The following is a 15,186-nucleotide window of genomic DNA, read 5'->3' on the forward strand; positions in this document are numbered from 1 at the left end:
AAACTATACAAAAAAAAGACCTTCAAGACCCAGATAACCATGATGGTGTGATCACTCACCTTGAGCCAGACATCCTGGAAAACGAAATCAGGTGGGCCTTAGGAGCATCTATACGAACAAAGCTAGTGGAGGTGACGGAATTCCAGCTGAGCTATTTCAAGTCCTAAAAGATGATGCTGTTAAAGTACTGCATTCAATACACCAGCAAATTTGAAAAACTCAGCAGTGGCCATAGGACTGGAAAAGGTCAGTTTTCATTCCAATCCCTAAGAAAGGCAATGCCAAAGAATGCTCAAACTACCGCACAACTGCACTCATTTCACATGCCAGCAAAGTAATGCTTAAAATTCTCCAAGTTAGGCTTCAACAGTACACAAACTGAGAACTTCCAGATGTTCAAGCGGGTTTTAGAAAAGGCAGAGGAACCAGAGATCAAATTGCCAACATCCGCTGGATCATCAAAAAAGCAAGAGAATTCCAGAAGAGCATCTACTTCTGCTTTATTGACTATGCCAAAGCCTTTGATTCTGTGGATCACAACAAACTGAAAAATTCTGAAAGAGATGAGAATACCAGACAATCTTACCTGCCTCTTGTGAAACCTATATGCAGGTCAAGAAGCAGCATTTAGAAATGGACATGGAACAACAGATTGGCTCCAAATTGGCAAAGGAGTACATCAAGGAGATATTTTATCACCTTGCTCATTTAATTTATATGCAGAGCACATCATGGAAAATGCCAGGCTTGATGAAGCACAAGCTGGAATCAAGATTGCCAAGGAAAATATCAGTAACTTCAGATATGCAGATGACACCAACCTTATGGCACATAGCAAAGAGGAACTAAAGAGCCTCTTAATGAAGGTGATAGAGGAGAGTGAAAAATCTGGCTTAAAATCAGCATTCAAAAAACTAAGATCATGGCATCCAGTCCCATCACTTCATGGCAAATAAATGGGGAAACCATGGAAACAATGAGAGACTTTATTTTTGGAGGCTACAGAATCACTGCAGATGATGGCTGTAGCCATGAAATTAAAAGACGCTTGTTCCTTGGAAGAAAAGCTATGACAAACCTAGACAGCATATTAAAAAGCAGAGATGCTACTTTGCTGACAAAGGTCCATATAGTCAAAGCTATGGTTTTTCCAGTATTCATGTATGGATGTGAGAGTTGGACCATAAAAAAGGCTGAGTACCAAAGAATTGATGATTTTGAACTGTGGTACTGGAGAAGACTCTCGAGAGTCCCTTGAATGCAAGGAGATCAAACCAGTCAACCCTGAAGGAAATCAATCCTGAATATTCATTAGAAGGACTTATGCTGAAGCTGAAGCTCCAACACTGCCACCTGATGCAAAGAGTCAACTCATTAGGAAGACCTTTATGCTGGGAAAGATTGAAGGCAAGAGGAGAAGAGGACGACAGAGATTGTTGGATGGCATCACCAACTCAATGGACAGGAGTTTGAGCAAGCTCCAAGAGATGGTGAAGGACAAGGAAGCCTGGCATGCTGCAGTCCATGGGGTTACAAAGAGTAGGATATGACTGAGCAACTGAAAAACAAACAGCAACAACAACATGAAGAGCCATAATGGCAAAAATGAATAAAAATGAGAAAATATTTAAGCATGGCATAGAGCAGAAAACAATCTTATAAATCAATATCTAGATGTATCTAAACTCTCAAAAGCTATCAAGTGTGAGGACCTAAAATAGAAGAAAAAAGTTCTGTCAGTTTGAAATACTATTTATTAAGGTATAAGTTTTTAACATTATCAAGTCTTTCTAACTGACTCACTGCTTATCAAAATTAGATTTAACTTCTTATATTCCTAATCAAAACTTATTTTATATAATCAGTAAACCCTATGTGATTTATAAAATATTCTAAATTCTGGGAAGATCTTGGGTTTTAGAAAAGACATGCACTAGCTGGGTAAAGTTAACCTCACTATATTCCACATTTCCTATTTGTTAAATTAGGGTAACACCACCCTCACTTGGCTGTGATGGGAATTAAATTACATGTGTAAAGAAGCTGATATAGGAAGTAGCTTACAGTGCGAACACAACAGATAACTTTGGGAAATTTTGAGATTTTTATTTTCAGTTTTAGGTTAATTAATGTTATCAGAAATAAATTTGAATTTATGTTCTTATTAAGCCTTTTTAAAGCATACTGGTCTAGTACATCAGCATTCAAGGCAGCACCTTTTTTGGCATGTGAAGTCACATGTCAAAAAGACTGAATTAAGACATTAACACAGCACTTGCACACAGCAGGGAACAGATTTCCCTGGTGGCTCAGACGGTAAAGAATCCACCTGCAATGCAAAAGACCTGGGTTTGAGCCCTGGATCGGGAAGATCCCCTGGAGGAGAGCATGGCAACCCGCTCCAGTATACTTGCCTGGAGAACCCCCATGGGCAGAGGAGCCTGGCGGGCTATGGTTGCAAAGAGTCAGACACGACTGAGCGATTCACTGTGGGGTGTGTGTGTGCATATAACAGTGAAAGAGAATTCCAAGGGTAGGACTTAAGAACAGAAAGTAATTCAATTTAGAAATTTCATTCAATGACAGGGGAATTAATATATTTTGAAAATAAACTTAGAAAGGGTAAATGAACTAATACCACTTTTGGATTCCTACATACTTACAATGGGATAATATATGAGAAGGCACTGTAAGCTGTAACAAATCTAGTTATTCTTTGTATTCTGGCATTTTGAAAAACCTGTTACTATCAAACAGAAAATATAAAGTCATTATTTCACGTTCCCTTTCTACTCCAATTTAATGAACAATTAAAGTACCAAAATACAAAGGTCAAAAGCATTAAATAGGTGGAAAGTTAAGGGTTTTTTTTCTGAAGGAAGCAGGAATGGAAAGATTAATACTTTACCTTAAAGTTGAATTTTCCATTTACTTCCTTTTTATCATCACATTTAAGGAAAGGGGGAAAAAACAAAATTCTAGATATTTTAGAAAACTTGTAGTTAAGATTTTTCAAGCAAACCACATACTCTATTAGCTGATTTCTTCAACTATCAAATGCCACATCTAAAATACAACAGCATATACAGGGTTTACATACCCACATACATATATGATTAAAAGGGTAAGTATGAGGTTTCCAAGCCTTGTGGAAAATTATTTATCATTTAGAAAAACAAAATCATTCATGTTAAAAATAAAATTTTGATACCTTTGGTTTATACTCAAAGGAAAGATCACTATTTTACAAACTATAATAGGTAAAACCCATACATTATATATTTCACATGTTTTTGGTGAAAATTAAACAATTCTAATAATTTTTCTAACTTTAAAAGTTTATATTGGACATATATATGTACACAAATATGTATGTATACTTAAATTTTAATTTTGTATAGAGACATTTAGGAAGTATCAAATGCTACCAATGATAAACTTACGAATCAACATGCAGAACCCTCTGGCCACTTCTTGAACATGCAGCTGCAATGATGGATTCAGGCAAACCTATAAAAACATACACCTATATCATTTAGGATGTAGGAAAAAAAAATATATATATATAAAGCATTAAAAAAATGTTCAATTCATACCACTGTTGTATAGAAGAGTTTAACAAAAGAGGCTCATTCTTGTATTCAAAATTATAAAGTTTATATTACACTTGAATGATGCTTCTTAAACATATACTAGTAATACAGAAAATTTTATCATGTGGAAGGGAGATTTTTTAAAACTCGAGTACTTAAATTCTTTTTATCTGCCAAATACCATAAATGAGCAACTGTCAAAACATTGTTCATATAAGCACTTTGTTTCAGAAACTATGTTCACATACTAGCTTATTGGATTCTCCAAAATGCACTGACAGAAAAGGATCTGCATATACATTTTAGAGATGAAGAAGAAACTGGGGTGCAAACTGGTTAACCTGCTGCCCAATGCTTAAAAATAAAGCTCTAGAGTTGAAATTTTAACATAAATCTAACTTCAAGTCACACTGTCTCTTAGGGGTAATGGTATATACTTTTCAGTTTAAGCAACAGGCTAACTAATTTTAAAAAAGGTCATTTACATGATACATTATTTCACTTCTTAATATAGTAGTTTGATAAGAACATTACTGTTTTGAAATTAAATTAAGCCATATCATAAAGTTTGTTATCATAAAGTGAAAGTTAAGTCACTCAGTCGTGTCTGACTCTTTGCGACCCCATGGACTGCAGCCTACCAGGCTCCTCCATCCACGGGATTTTCCAGGCAAGAATACTGGAGTGGGTGGTCATTTCCTTCTACAGAGGATCTTCCTGACCCAGGGATTGAACCTGGGTTTCCCGCACTGCAGGCAGACTCTTTACCATCAGAGCCACCAGGGAAGCCCCTTTGTTACCATAAAGGGAAATATACATTACTACTATTAATACAAATACCAAAAAATATTTACCAAAGATAATTTTATACTAAAAAAATCCAGATGTTCAGCTACGTCAGCTAGTTAACACTCTGTTATAAATTCAAGACTCTTCCATAACTTTTTATCATAAGAGCTACCATTTCAACAGAGGCTAAAATATTTTATATCAGTCAGATGAACAAAGCTAGATTAGTGTAATTCTACAGTGCTGCTACTGACTCTTTCACTACAATGAGATACCATGGTCCTCTTGGATTTTTACCTAGTAGAAAAGACACAGCATCCTCTGGCAAGGGTTTAAACAAAACCCTAACCATCAAAGATTCCATGAAAAGAGAATGCTTATCTTCTTTATGTAAAAAAGCAACAAGCATATGGAAGTAACTGATGTAGCCAATTTCTAGTTAAATATCACATTAAGCAAAAGCTCCATCTGCATTCATGGAAGAACTAGTTTTCCAGTGCTAGGCACTTTGTGGCTATAAAATGTTGGGTTCAAAAAAGAAGTTCTGACCAAATGTAGTAGATATAGCCATTCAGTTCAGTTCAGTTCAGTTCAGTCACTCAGTCATGTCCAACTCTTTGCGACCCCATGAATTGCAACATGCCAGGTCTCCCTGTCCATCACCAACTCCCGGAGTTCACTCAGACTCACGTCCATCGAGTCAGTGATGTCATCCAGCCATCTCATCCTCTCTCGTACCCTTCTCCTCCTGCCCCCAATCCCTCCCAGCATCAGTCTTTTCCAATGACTCAACTCTTCCCATGAGGTGGTTAAAGTACTGGAGTTTCAGCTTTAGCATCATTCCTTCCAAAGAAATCCCAGGGTTGATCTTCAGAATGGACTGGTTGGATCTCCTTGCAATCCAAGGGACTCTCAAGGGTCTTCTCTAACACCACAGTTCAAAACCGTCAATTCTTTGGTGCTCAGCCTTCTTCACAGTCCAACTCTCACATCCATACATGACTACTGGAAAAACCATAGCCTTGACTAGACAGACTTTATGGCAAAGTAATGTCTCTGCTTTTCAATATGCTATCTAGGTTGCTCATAACTTTTCTTCCAAGCAGTAAGTGTCTTTTAATTTCATGGCTGCAGTCACCATCTGCAGTGATTTTGGAGCCAAAAAAATAAAGTCTGACACTGTTTCTACTGTTTCCATCTATTTCCCATGAAGTGATGGGACCAGAAGCCATGATCTTCGTTTTCTGAATGTTGAGATTTAAGCCAACTTTTTTTACTCTCTTTCACTTTCATCAAGAGGCTTTTTAGTTCCTCTTCACTTTCTGCCATAAGGGTGGTATCATCTGCATATCTGAGGTTATTAATATTTCTCCCGGCAATCTTGATTCCAGCTTGTGTTTCTTCCAGTCCAGTGTTTCTCATGATGTACCCTGCATAGAAGTTAAATAAGCAGGGTGACAATATACAGCCTTGACACACTCCTTTTCCTATTTGGAACCAGTCTGGTGTTCCATGTCCAGTTCTAACTGTTGCTTCCTGACCTGCATACAGGTTTTTCAAGAGGCAGGTTAGATGGTCTGGGATTCCCATCTCTTTCAGAATTTTCCACGGTTTATTGTGATCCACATAGTCAAAGGCTTTGGCATAGTCAATAAAGCAGAAATAGATGTTTTTCTGGAACTCTCTTGCTTTTTCCATGATCCAGTGGATGTTGGCAATTTGATCTCTGGTTCCTCTGCTTTTTCTAAAACCAGCTTGAACATCTGGAAGTTCACGGTTCACGTATTGCTGGAGCCTGGCTTGGAGAATTTTGAGCATTACTTTACTAGCGTGTGACATGAGTGCAATTGTGCGGTAGTTTGAGCATTCCTTGGCATTGCCTTTCTTTGGGATTGGAATGAAAGCTGACCTTTTCCAGTCCTGTGGCCACTGCTGAGTTTTCCAAATTTGCTGGCATATTGAGTGCAGCACTTTCACAGCATCATCTTCCAAGAATTGAAATAGCTCAACTGGAATTCCATCACCTCCACTAGCTTTGTTCGTAGTGATGCTTTCTAAGGCCCACTTGACTTCACATTCCAGGATGTCTGGCTCTAGATGAGTGATCACACCATGGTGATTATCTGGGTCATGAAGATCTTTTTTGTACAGTTCTTCTGTGTATTCTTGCCATCTCGTCTTAATATCTTCTGCTTCTGTTAGGTCCATACCATTTCTGTCCTTTATCGAACCCATCTTTGCATGAAATGTCCCCTTGGTATCTGTAATTTTCTTGAAGAGATCTCTAGTATTTCCCATTCTGTTCTTTTCCTCTATTTCTTTGCATTGATCACTGAAGAAGGCTTTCTTATCTCTTCTTGCTATTCTTTGATATAGCCATTAAATATCAACTATTGGAAATAAGCCATTATAAAGTTGAAACCTTAACTTAGGATATAATTCAAAGGGAAAAAAGTGAGAGTTTGTAGTGTAGAAGGAAATTGGAGGAAGAAATGAAAATTCTAAATAGCTAAGTACGCTTAGTTTTTCATGACAGTAAAAACTGTATTGTTCTAACATTTTATCTTAACTGTTTATATATAAACATGTATACATAAACTCTTTATACATAAAAAATAAGTTTTCTTTATAAAGAAATGCAGTCACTATGGTACTTTACAGGCTGCTAAATGATTTAGTGGGTTTCCCTGGTGGCTCAGATGAGAAAGAATCTGCCTGCAACACAGGAGACCTGGGTTCGATCCCTGGATCAGGAAGATCCCCTAGAAAAGGGAATGGCTACCCAGTCCAGTATTCCTGCCTGGAGAATTCCATGGACAGAGGAGCCTGGTGGGCTATAGTCCATGGGGTCTCAAAGAGTTGGACATGACTGAGCGACCAACACTGACTGACTAAGTGGCTTAGTTAAAAAGGACAACAGCATAGAGATATTCAGGAAGTAGAATTAGTATGTTTAAGTGTGTAATAAAGACAGCATTAATAATATACTACCAAATATCAGCACAGGGCTTTATGATTCACAATGTATTTTCATATATATCAGCTCATTTATTCTTCATTATAACCCTGGGAGGCAAGCAGTATTATCCATGTGAAAAAAATGGGATGAGAAATGTTAAATTACTTGCCAAAGATCAAGCAATTCAGTAATTTGGCATCACAAATTCAAATTACCATGATAAATTCACTCTCTCTAATTTGGACTTGAGTCTGAGAATGAGGATGTACGGGCAGGATGGTAACATAATGAAACGGGCATGGTCCCAGTCAGACAAAGCTAAGTTTGAATTTTAGTTTTGCTGCTTAACTAGCTCTGTGACCTCAGGCCTTTACTTCTTCATCCATCAATGGGAATACCACCATCTACCCTGGAGGATTGTTAATTGTTAGCAGCGGGTATTTGCTCTATGAAGAATGCCTACTTTTATTCTCTTCAGAGAGGTATTTTAGAAGCAGTACATTTTCACCTAAATACTACTCCAAACATATACCCACTTTTACCAGATGCCAACTCCAATGGCAAACAGTAATAAAATTACTCTCCTCTATCTGGCTCAAATTAGCTGTTACCTTGGATAGGCAAATAGGCATGTGGTTATTTCCAACGCTGCAATCAACATTGTCAGAAGTCATGTCTCTACTGACAAAGTAAAGCCAAGAATGGATTTCAGTACTGAACATGATCTGAATCCAAATCACACAAAACCAAAATGACCATCATTTGTGTTTTCCCTTAATAGTCCCACTCAAGTTGGTGAAAGCAATAGACCATTCCAGTGTTAAATGGCAAGGGTCTATTATCCTCATGCTTAAAATGATTAAAACAACAAGCTAATAACACAGCTAAAGTTTTCCTGGTCAGGATTTCATACTTCTTCCCACTCATTCAATAAACACCAAGTCCCTTGAACAGAGGAGGCACACAGTAGATTTGTTTGAAGAAAGAAAAGAAAGAGATAAGGTAATGGGGAAAGGGAGGGACAGAACAGACTGTGATAGAGAGTGAGAAAAAAAATAGATAAAGCTAATTTCTAGCCTAAAAAAGCTCAAAGTCTAAACAACAGGAATTTAAAAGGTTTAAGATAATAAAATGTAATTACAACTGTTAAAGGAACATGAAGGAAAGAAGCATTCCCTCTGTAAAGGGTAGTCACGGAAAGCTCTAAAGAGCAGGTGACACAAACCAGCTCGGTCTTTCATATCTATCATAACCCAACTGAAAACTGTGGAAGAAAGTGAAAGGGAATAGTCTTGGCAAAGGGTGAAGGAGGAGAATATCAAAAAGTAATGCCTCAAAGAGTAGCTGGAGCCAAACTGTGGCATCTGAACTTGAACCTGTAAGCAACATGGAGTCTAAGATTTTAGCCATAAGAACAAGATTAAATCAGCGTTTCAGAAAAATACATCTATTCACAGCATGAAGGATGAATTTGCATAAAACTGGAGCTTTAGCTTTCACATTTCTTAAATTCCTGTTTTGGAAAAGTTAACATAATTAAACTTTTTGGTCTTACAATTTAGTAAAATACATAACTGCTGGTTTTGTTTAAATTAATATTTATAAGCTCAACTTTAATAGCTTTTAAATCCTTGAATAATTTCAAAACAATGCTTTTTTTTAAAACTTGGCACCATAAAAAGTGAACTACTTACTTCTGAATCATTACTCAAATTCACACATCTCTGTGAGGCATTTTTATATGGAATATACATATGCTTACAATGAATTATACAGCCTTTCCCACAAGGGAAATCCAGACATGAGTTAGAAACAAATACCTTAGATCAGCTTCCCTGGTGGCTCAGCTGGTAAAGAATCGGCCTGCAATGCAGGAGATTTGGCTTCAATCCCTGGCTTGGGACGATCCCCTAGAGAAAGGAAAGGCTACCCTGGCCTGGAGAATTCCATGGACTGTATAGTCCATGGGATCGCAAACAGTCAGACAGGACTGAGCGACTTTAACATACACTTTAGATCAGGGTCAACTCACACAGCATTACACTGGAAACACACTGTAAAAACTGAGTACAAATATACAAGTACAATGTTTTCAACCATAATATGGGGCTAATATCTCATAGGGGTACAGGGAGGAATAGGGTAAAAATGATATAAAACACCTTACACAAGGTCTCTAAGCATGTTGCTTATATTCAATAAATGTCAGTTCCCTTCCCTTCTCGTACTATCCCTTCAATAACAAACCTGAAGTTATCTAGTTCGAGTTATTAGGTTGGTACGAAAGTAATTACAGTTTTGTATTCTTGCATTTTCTTGTTTGATACTGGAATACATTCTTAAATAAATGTGGCTATGTTATACATCATCTTAATACACATTTCTCCCTTTATGTTTTTTTTTTTTTGCTAATGACATTACTTGCTGTATATTTTGTATTTATTTTACACTCCAGAAATGTTAGACAAAAAGCACATTTGAGTTATTTTTTTATTCAAGTTCAAAATGGGTAGTAAAGCAGCAGAGACAATTCGCAACATTAACAAGGCATTTGGCCCAGGAACTGCTAATGAATGTACAAGGGAGCGGTGGTTCAAGAAGTTTTGCAAAGGAAACAAGAGCCTTGAAGATGAGGAGCACAGGAGTCAGCCATGGGAAGCTGATGACAACCAAGAGCCATCACTGAAGCTGATCCTCTTACAACTACACAAGAAGTTGCCCAAGAAGTCAATGTCAACCATTCTATGGTCACATGGCATTCAAAGCAAACTGGAAAGGTGAAAAAGCTCAGTAAGTGGGTGCCTCATGAGTTGACCAAAAATCAAAATTATTCTGCACAACAACGATGAACCTTTTCTCAATCTGTTTGTGATGTAAAACAAAAAGTGGGTTTTATATGACAACTAGCAATGACCAGCTCAGTGGTTGGACCGAGAAGCTCCAAAGCACTTCCAAAAGCCAAACTTGCACCAAAAAAAGGTCATGGTCACTGTTCGGTGGTCTGCTGCCCATCTGATCAACTACAGCTTCCTGAATCCTGGCAAAACCATTACAGCTGAGAAGTATACTCAGTAAATCGATGAGATGCACCAAAAACTGCAATGCCTGTAGCCAGCATTGGTCAACAGAAAAGGCCCAATTCTTCTCCATGACATCACCCAACTGCATGCACCACAACCAATGCTTCACAAGTTGAACAAAATGGGCTACAAAGTTTTGCCTCATCTGCCATATTCACCCGACCTCTCGCCAACCAACAACTACTTCCTCAAGCATCTTAACAACTTTTTGCAGCGAAAATGCTTCCACAACCGGCAGGAGACACAAAATGTTTTCCAAGAGTTTGTCAAATCCCTAAGCACAGATTTTTATGCTACGGGAATAAACAAACTTATTTCTTGTTGGCAAAAATGTGTTGACTGTAATGATTCCTATTTTGATTAATAAAGATGTGTTTGAGCCTAGTTACAATGATTTGAAATTTGCGGTCCAAAACTGCAATTACTTTTTGTACCAACCTAATATTTGATGGGGGAAGAAAACTATCATTTGCTTATTATTAAGTTATCCTTGAAGATCTAACAAACTTAAAATAGTTTTTTTTTTTAAATCCAATAACCTTTTCTATATGTATACTATAGGCCTTTCCTAGGTTTATACTATAGAAGTTCATCAAACACAGTATCATTTAAACATTTCACAACATTAAATATGATTATTAAATTCATTAGTGAGGCTGTTTCAAAGAAATAATCTGCCAAAGGATTATAGGAAAATTTATAAATCTGATGCAAGATCAACAACTTTTACCAGCAAGTTAATTCTGTCAAACACAGTTAAATATTAGGTATTACATTAGCATTTCATAACAGCTTGTAACAGGGGAAACTGAGGTTTCTTACATCACTTCTTTCTCAGCTGAGGTTCTGTTATAAAGTTGGCAACTAGAAAAAATATATTAGAAACTCTAGAATGTTCTGTGATCCTATCACAAATATGTATAGTCCCAACTTTCTATAATTTTCTGAAATACATCTAGATAAAACAGAAATGTTTCACTATCAAACAGGGCTAAGCTAAAATCAGCATCAAAAAGGTATGAAATTAGTATTTTCAAGAATCTTACCTAAAATATTTTATAGGAATACAACTATTATTCATTCATTTTTCAAAAACCCTTTAATGCAAATCCTTAATGTTGAACTTCATCCCTTACAACTATAATATTTAGGTTAGTTCCCTATGATCTTTCTTAAAACTGTATTATACCTGGAATTGATTTTTCCTAACACTATACTTACATAAGATAAACAGTAAGTACTTACACCACTCCCAGCATATCAAACAATAAATAATAGATTCTCCTGACAGGACTTTGATGACCTGGCAAAACCTGAGTGCTTTCAGCCCAAATCATATGAAACTATAAATCACTATTTATTTTCTAGAACATTTCAAAATGGATTCTTACTTTCTACCTTGGAAGTCACTTCATGTGTTATTTATACCTAGTGAAGACCAGAATGGAAAGAAAATTACACAGAACTAGAAAATTTACTGTGACTGTTTTTTTATAAAGAATAACTTTTTTTTTTTTTTAAGGAATGAAACAGAATTACTGGCAAGGAAAAACTCATAAGTACAAGAAGCTTTTAGAGAGCCACATCCTTTACTATCAAACAACCCTATGTACAGACCTTCCATACCACAGTAAACAAAGCATAAACAACATTAAATACAAAACTGACTAGACTGAGCAAGGCAAACATAAAACTATCCACTTAACTCATGTCATAGCCATTCAAAAAAAAAAAGTGACATTACAAAATTAGACAGAAATTAAATTTCAAATCAGGTTCAAGTAGTTTTGTTCATCCCTATTAAATTCTAAATTAAAAGGTTTATATATTTTAGTGTTTACCTTAAAAAGAAAAAAACCTGCCAGTGAAGCAGTGTAGGGGAATTCTAAGAAGTACAGATTCAAATGCTGTTTTTAAATTGACAATTATTATAATTCACTTTGACCCACACAAACAACCAAAAATATTAATGAATGTACTAACTTAGTATCTATGGATTTCTTCTTCATGGGAGAAAATGCTGTTATTAATAAATATCCAATTATTAGAACTTTAGATAAATATACTATCCATTGAAATATTAACACACAAAATTTAGTTTTTCTTTAAAAATTTAATACAGTATGAACTTTTCAATTCAGTTCAGTTGCTAAGTTGGTTCCAACTCTTGGTGATGCCATGGACTGCAGCACACTAGACTTCCTTGTCCATCAATTCCTGGAGCTTCCTCAAACTCATGTCCATTGAGTTGGTGATGCCATCCAACCATCTCATCCTCTGTCATCCCCTTCTCCTCCTGCATTCAATCTTTCCCAGCATCAGGGTCTTTTCTAATAAGTCAGTTCTTCACATCAGGTGGCCGAAGTACTGGAGCTTCAGCTTCAGCATCTGTCCTTCTAATGAATATTCAGGGTTGATTTCCTTTAGGATTGACAGGTTTGATATCATTGCTGTCCAAGAGACTCTGGAGAGTCTTCTCCAACACCAAAGTTCAAAAGCATCAATTCTTCAGCACTCAGCTTTGTTTTGGGTCCAACACTCACATCCATACATGACTACTGGAAAAACCATAACTTTGACTCTATGGAACTATGCAGGCAAAGTATTGTCTCTGCTTCTTAATATGCTGTCTAGGTGGTCATAGCTTTTCTTCCAGGAGCATCTTTTAATTTCATGGCTGCAATCACCATTTGCAGTGATTTTAGGGCCCAAGAAAATAAAGTATGTCACTGTTTCCATTGTTTCCCCACCTATATGCCATGAAGTGATGGGACTGGATGCCATAATCTTAGTTCTTTGAATGCTGAATTTTAACCCAACTTTTTCACCCTCCTCTTTCACTTTCATCAGGAGCTCTTTAGTTCCTCTTTGCTTTCTCCCATCAGAGTGGTTTCATCTGTATATCTCAGGTTATTGATATATCTCCCAGCAATCTTGATTCCAGCTTGTGCTTCATGCAGTCTGGCATTCTACAAGATGTACTCTGCATATAAGTTAAACAAGCAAGGTGACAACATAGAGCCTTACAGTACTCTTTTCCCAATTTTGAACTAATCAACTGTTCCATGTCCAGTTCTAACTGTTGCTTCTTGACTGGCATACAGATTTCTCAGGAGGCAGGTCAGGTGGTCTGGTATCCCCATCTTTTGAAGAATTTTCCACAGTTTGTTATGATGCACACAGTCAAAGGCTTTAGCGTAGACAATGAAGAAGTAGATGTTTTTCTGGAATTCTCTTGCTTTTTCGATTATCCAACGGATGCTGACAATTTGATCTCTGGTTCCTCTGCCTTTTCTAAATCCAGCTTGAACATCTGGAAGTTCTCGGTTCACCTACTATTGAAGCCTAGCCTCGAGAATTTTCACATTTCTTTACTAGTGTGTGAGGTAAGTTCAAACTACCGCAATTGTGTGGTAGTTTGTGTTCAAACTTTGGCATTGCCTTTCTTTGGGATTGGAATGAAAACTGACCTTTTCTAGCCCACTGCTGAGTTTTCCAATTTTGCTGGTATACTGACTGCAGCACTTTAACAGCATCGTCTTTCAGGATTTGAAATCGCTCAGCTGGAATTCCATCACCTCCACTAGCTTTGTTCATGTGAATTTTTAGGAATGTCTAATAAGAGCACTGTGAAGTGAAATTCGCTCAGTCATGTCCAACTCTTTGTGACCCCATGAACTCCAGGTCAGAATACTGGAGTAGGCAGCCTTTCCCTTCTCCAGGGCATCTTCCCAACCCAGGGATCAAACCCAGGTCTCCTGCATTACAGGTGGAGTCTTTACCAGCTGACCCACAAGGAGGAAAAGGGGACAACAGAGGATGAGATGGCTGGATGGCATCATCAACTCAATGGACGTAAGTTTAACCAACCTCTGGGAGTTGTTGATGGACAGGGAAGCCTGGCCTGCTATAGTCCATGGGGTCACAAAGAATCAGACACGACTGAGCAACTGAACTGACTGAATAACAGCACTGTTTCAATATTAGGAAAACTGGCTTCTTGTTTTCAGGCTTATAGTAAATAGCTGAAAAGTCACTTAGCCTCTCTGGAATTTAGCTTCCTTATAAATATCCTTATAGATAAAATGAAGAACTGGAAGTAAGTGATCTGTAAGGTTTGTTGCAAGTTCTCAAAGGTGAATGTTAATGACAGATCAACAACTTGGCCTCTGTTCTTATGCAAATGGCTTGAACTTAAAAACAGGATTCAGGGAAGATGGCATTAGGAGCAAAGTTTCTGAATCTCCCCCTAAGACCCCCATAAAAATAGACAGTACAACCAGGATACCAAAACCAAACACCCAGGGACAAGATCTACAACAAAGATAGGTGACAAAATATTGTGATGAACTCCAAAATACAAGTGGGTCATTAGGAAACTTCAACAGCTATAAGATCCGCCTGGTATGAGAAACTATACAAGGAAAATGACCGGAAGACAAAGAAATCTGTGACATAATTGATGGCCAGAAAACCCCCAAATCAGGTACTCACTGGAAGCTTGGGAAGTCATTCTGAGAATAACAGCAGCAAGTGGGAGGGGACATTACAGACTCCAAGCTGTGGATGAGTGCAAAGGAACCCCTGGGAATGCTAGAGAGGTGAGAAAGTGGGGATGGAGTTGTACCCTATGAACTCAGGAAAATGAAAAACTTCTAGATAAATTCCTGCATGGAGGAGTAACTATTGGGAGTGAATGAGTGAGTGCTCAGTCATGTCCAACTCTTTGCAACCCCACAGACTGTAGCCCACCAGGCTCCTATCT

The 15,186-nt window shown here is 37.4% G+C and overlaps 1 protein-coding gene across 3 annotated transcripts in view; it reads right to left on the reverse strand.

The window, feature by feature from the left end:
- CHM (CHM Rab escort protein) overlaps positions 1-15,186 on the reverse strand; it is a 249,481-nt gene that overhangs the window by 213,587 nt on the left and 20,708 nt on the right. For all 3 annotated transcript variants that reach the window (XM_042242472.2, XM_004022232.6, XM_060407430.1), the window contains exon 2: positions 3,444-3,510. In XM_042242472.2, the coding sequence (XP_042098406.1) occupies positions 3,444-3,510 (67 nt within the window). The remainder of the gene's footprint in view (positions 1-3,443; positions 3,511-15,186) is intronic.

This window comes from Ovis aries, chromosome X (assembly GCF_016772045.2).
Source record: "Ovis aries strain OAR_USU_Benz2616 breed Rambouillet chromosome X, ARS-UI_Ramb_v3.0, whole genome shotgun sequence".
Taxonomy (NCBI): Eukaryota; Metazoa; Chordata; class Mammalia; order Artiodactyla; family Bovidae; genus Ovis; species Ovis aries.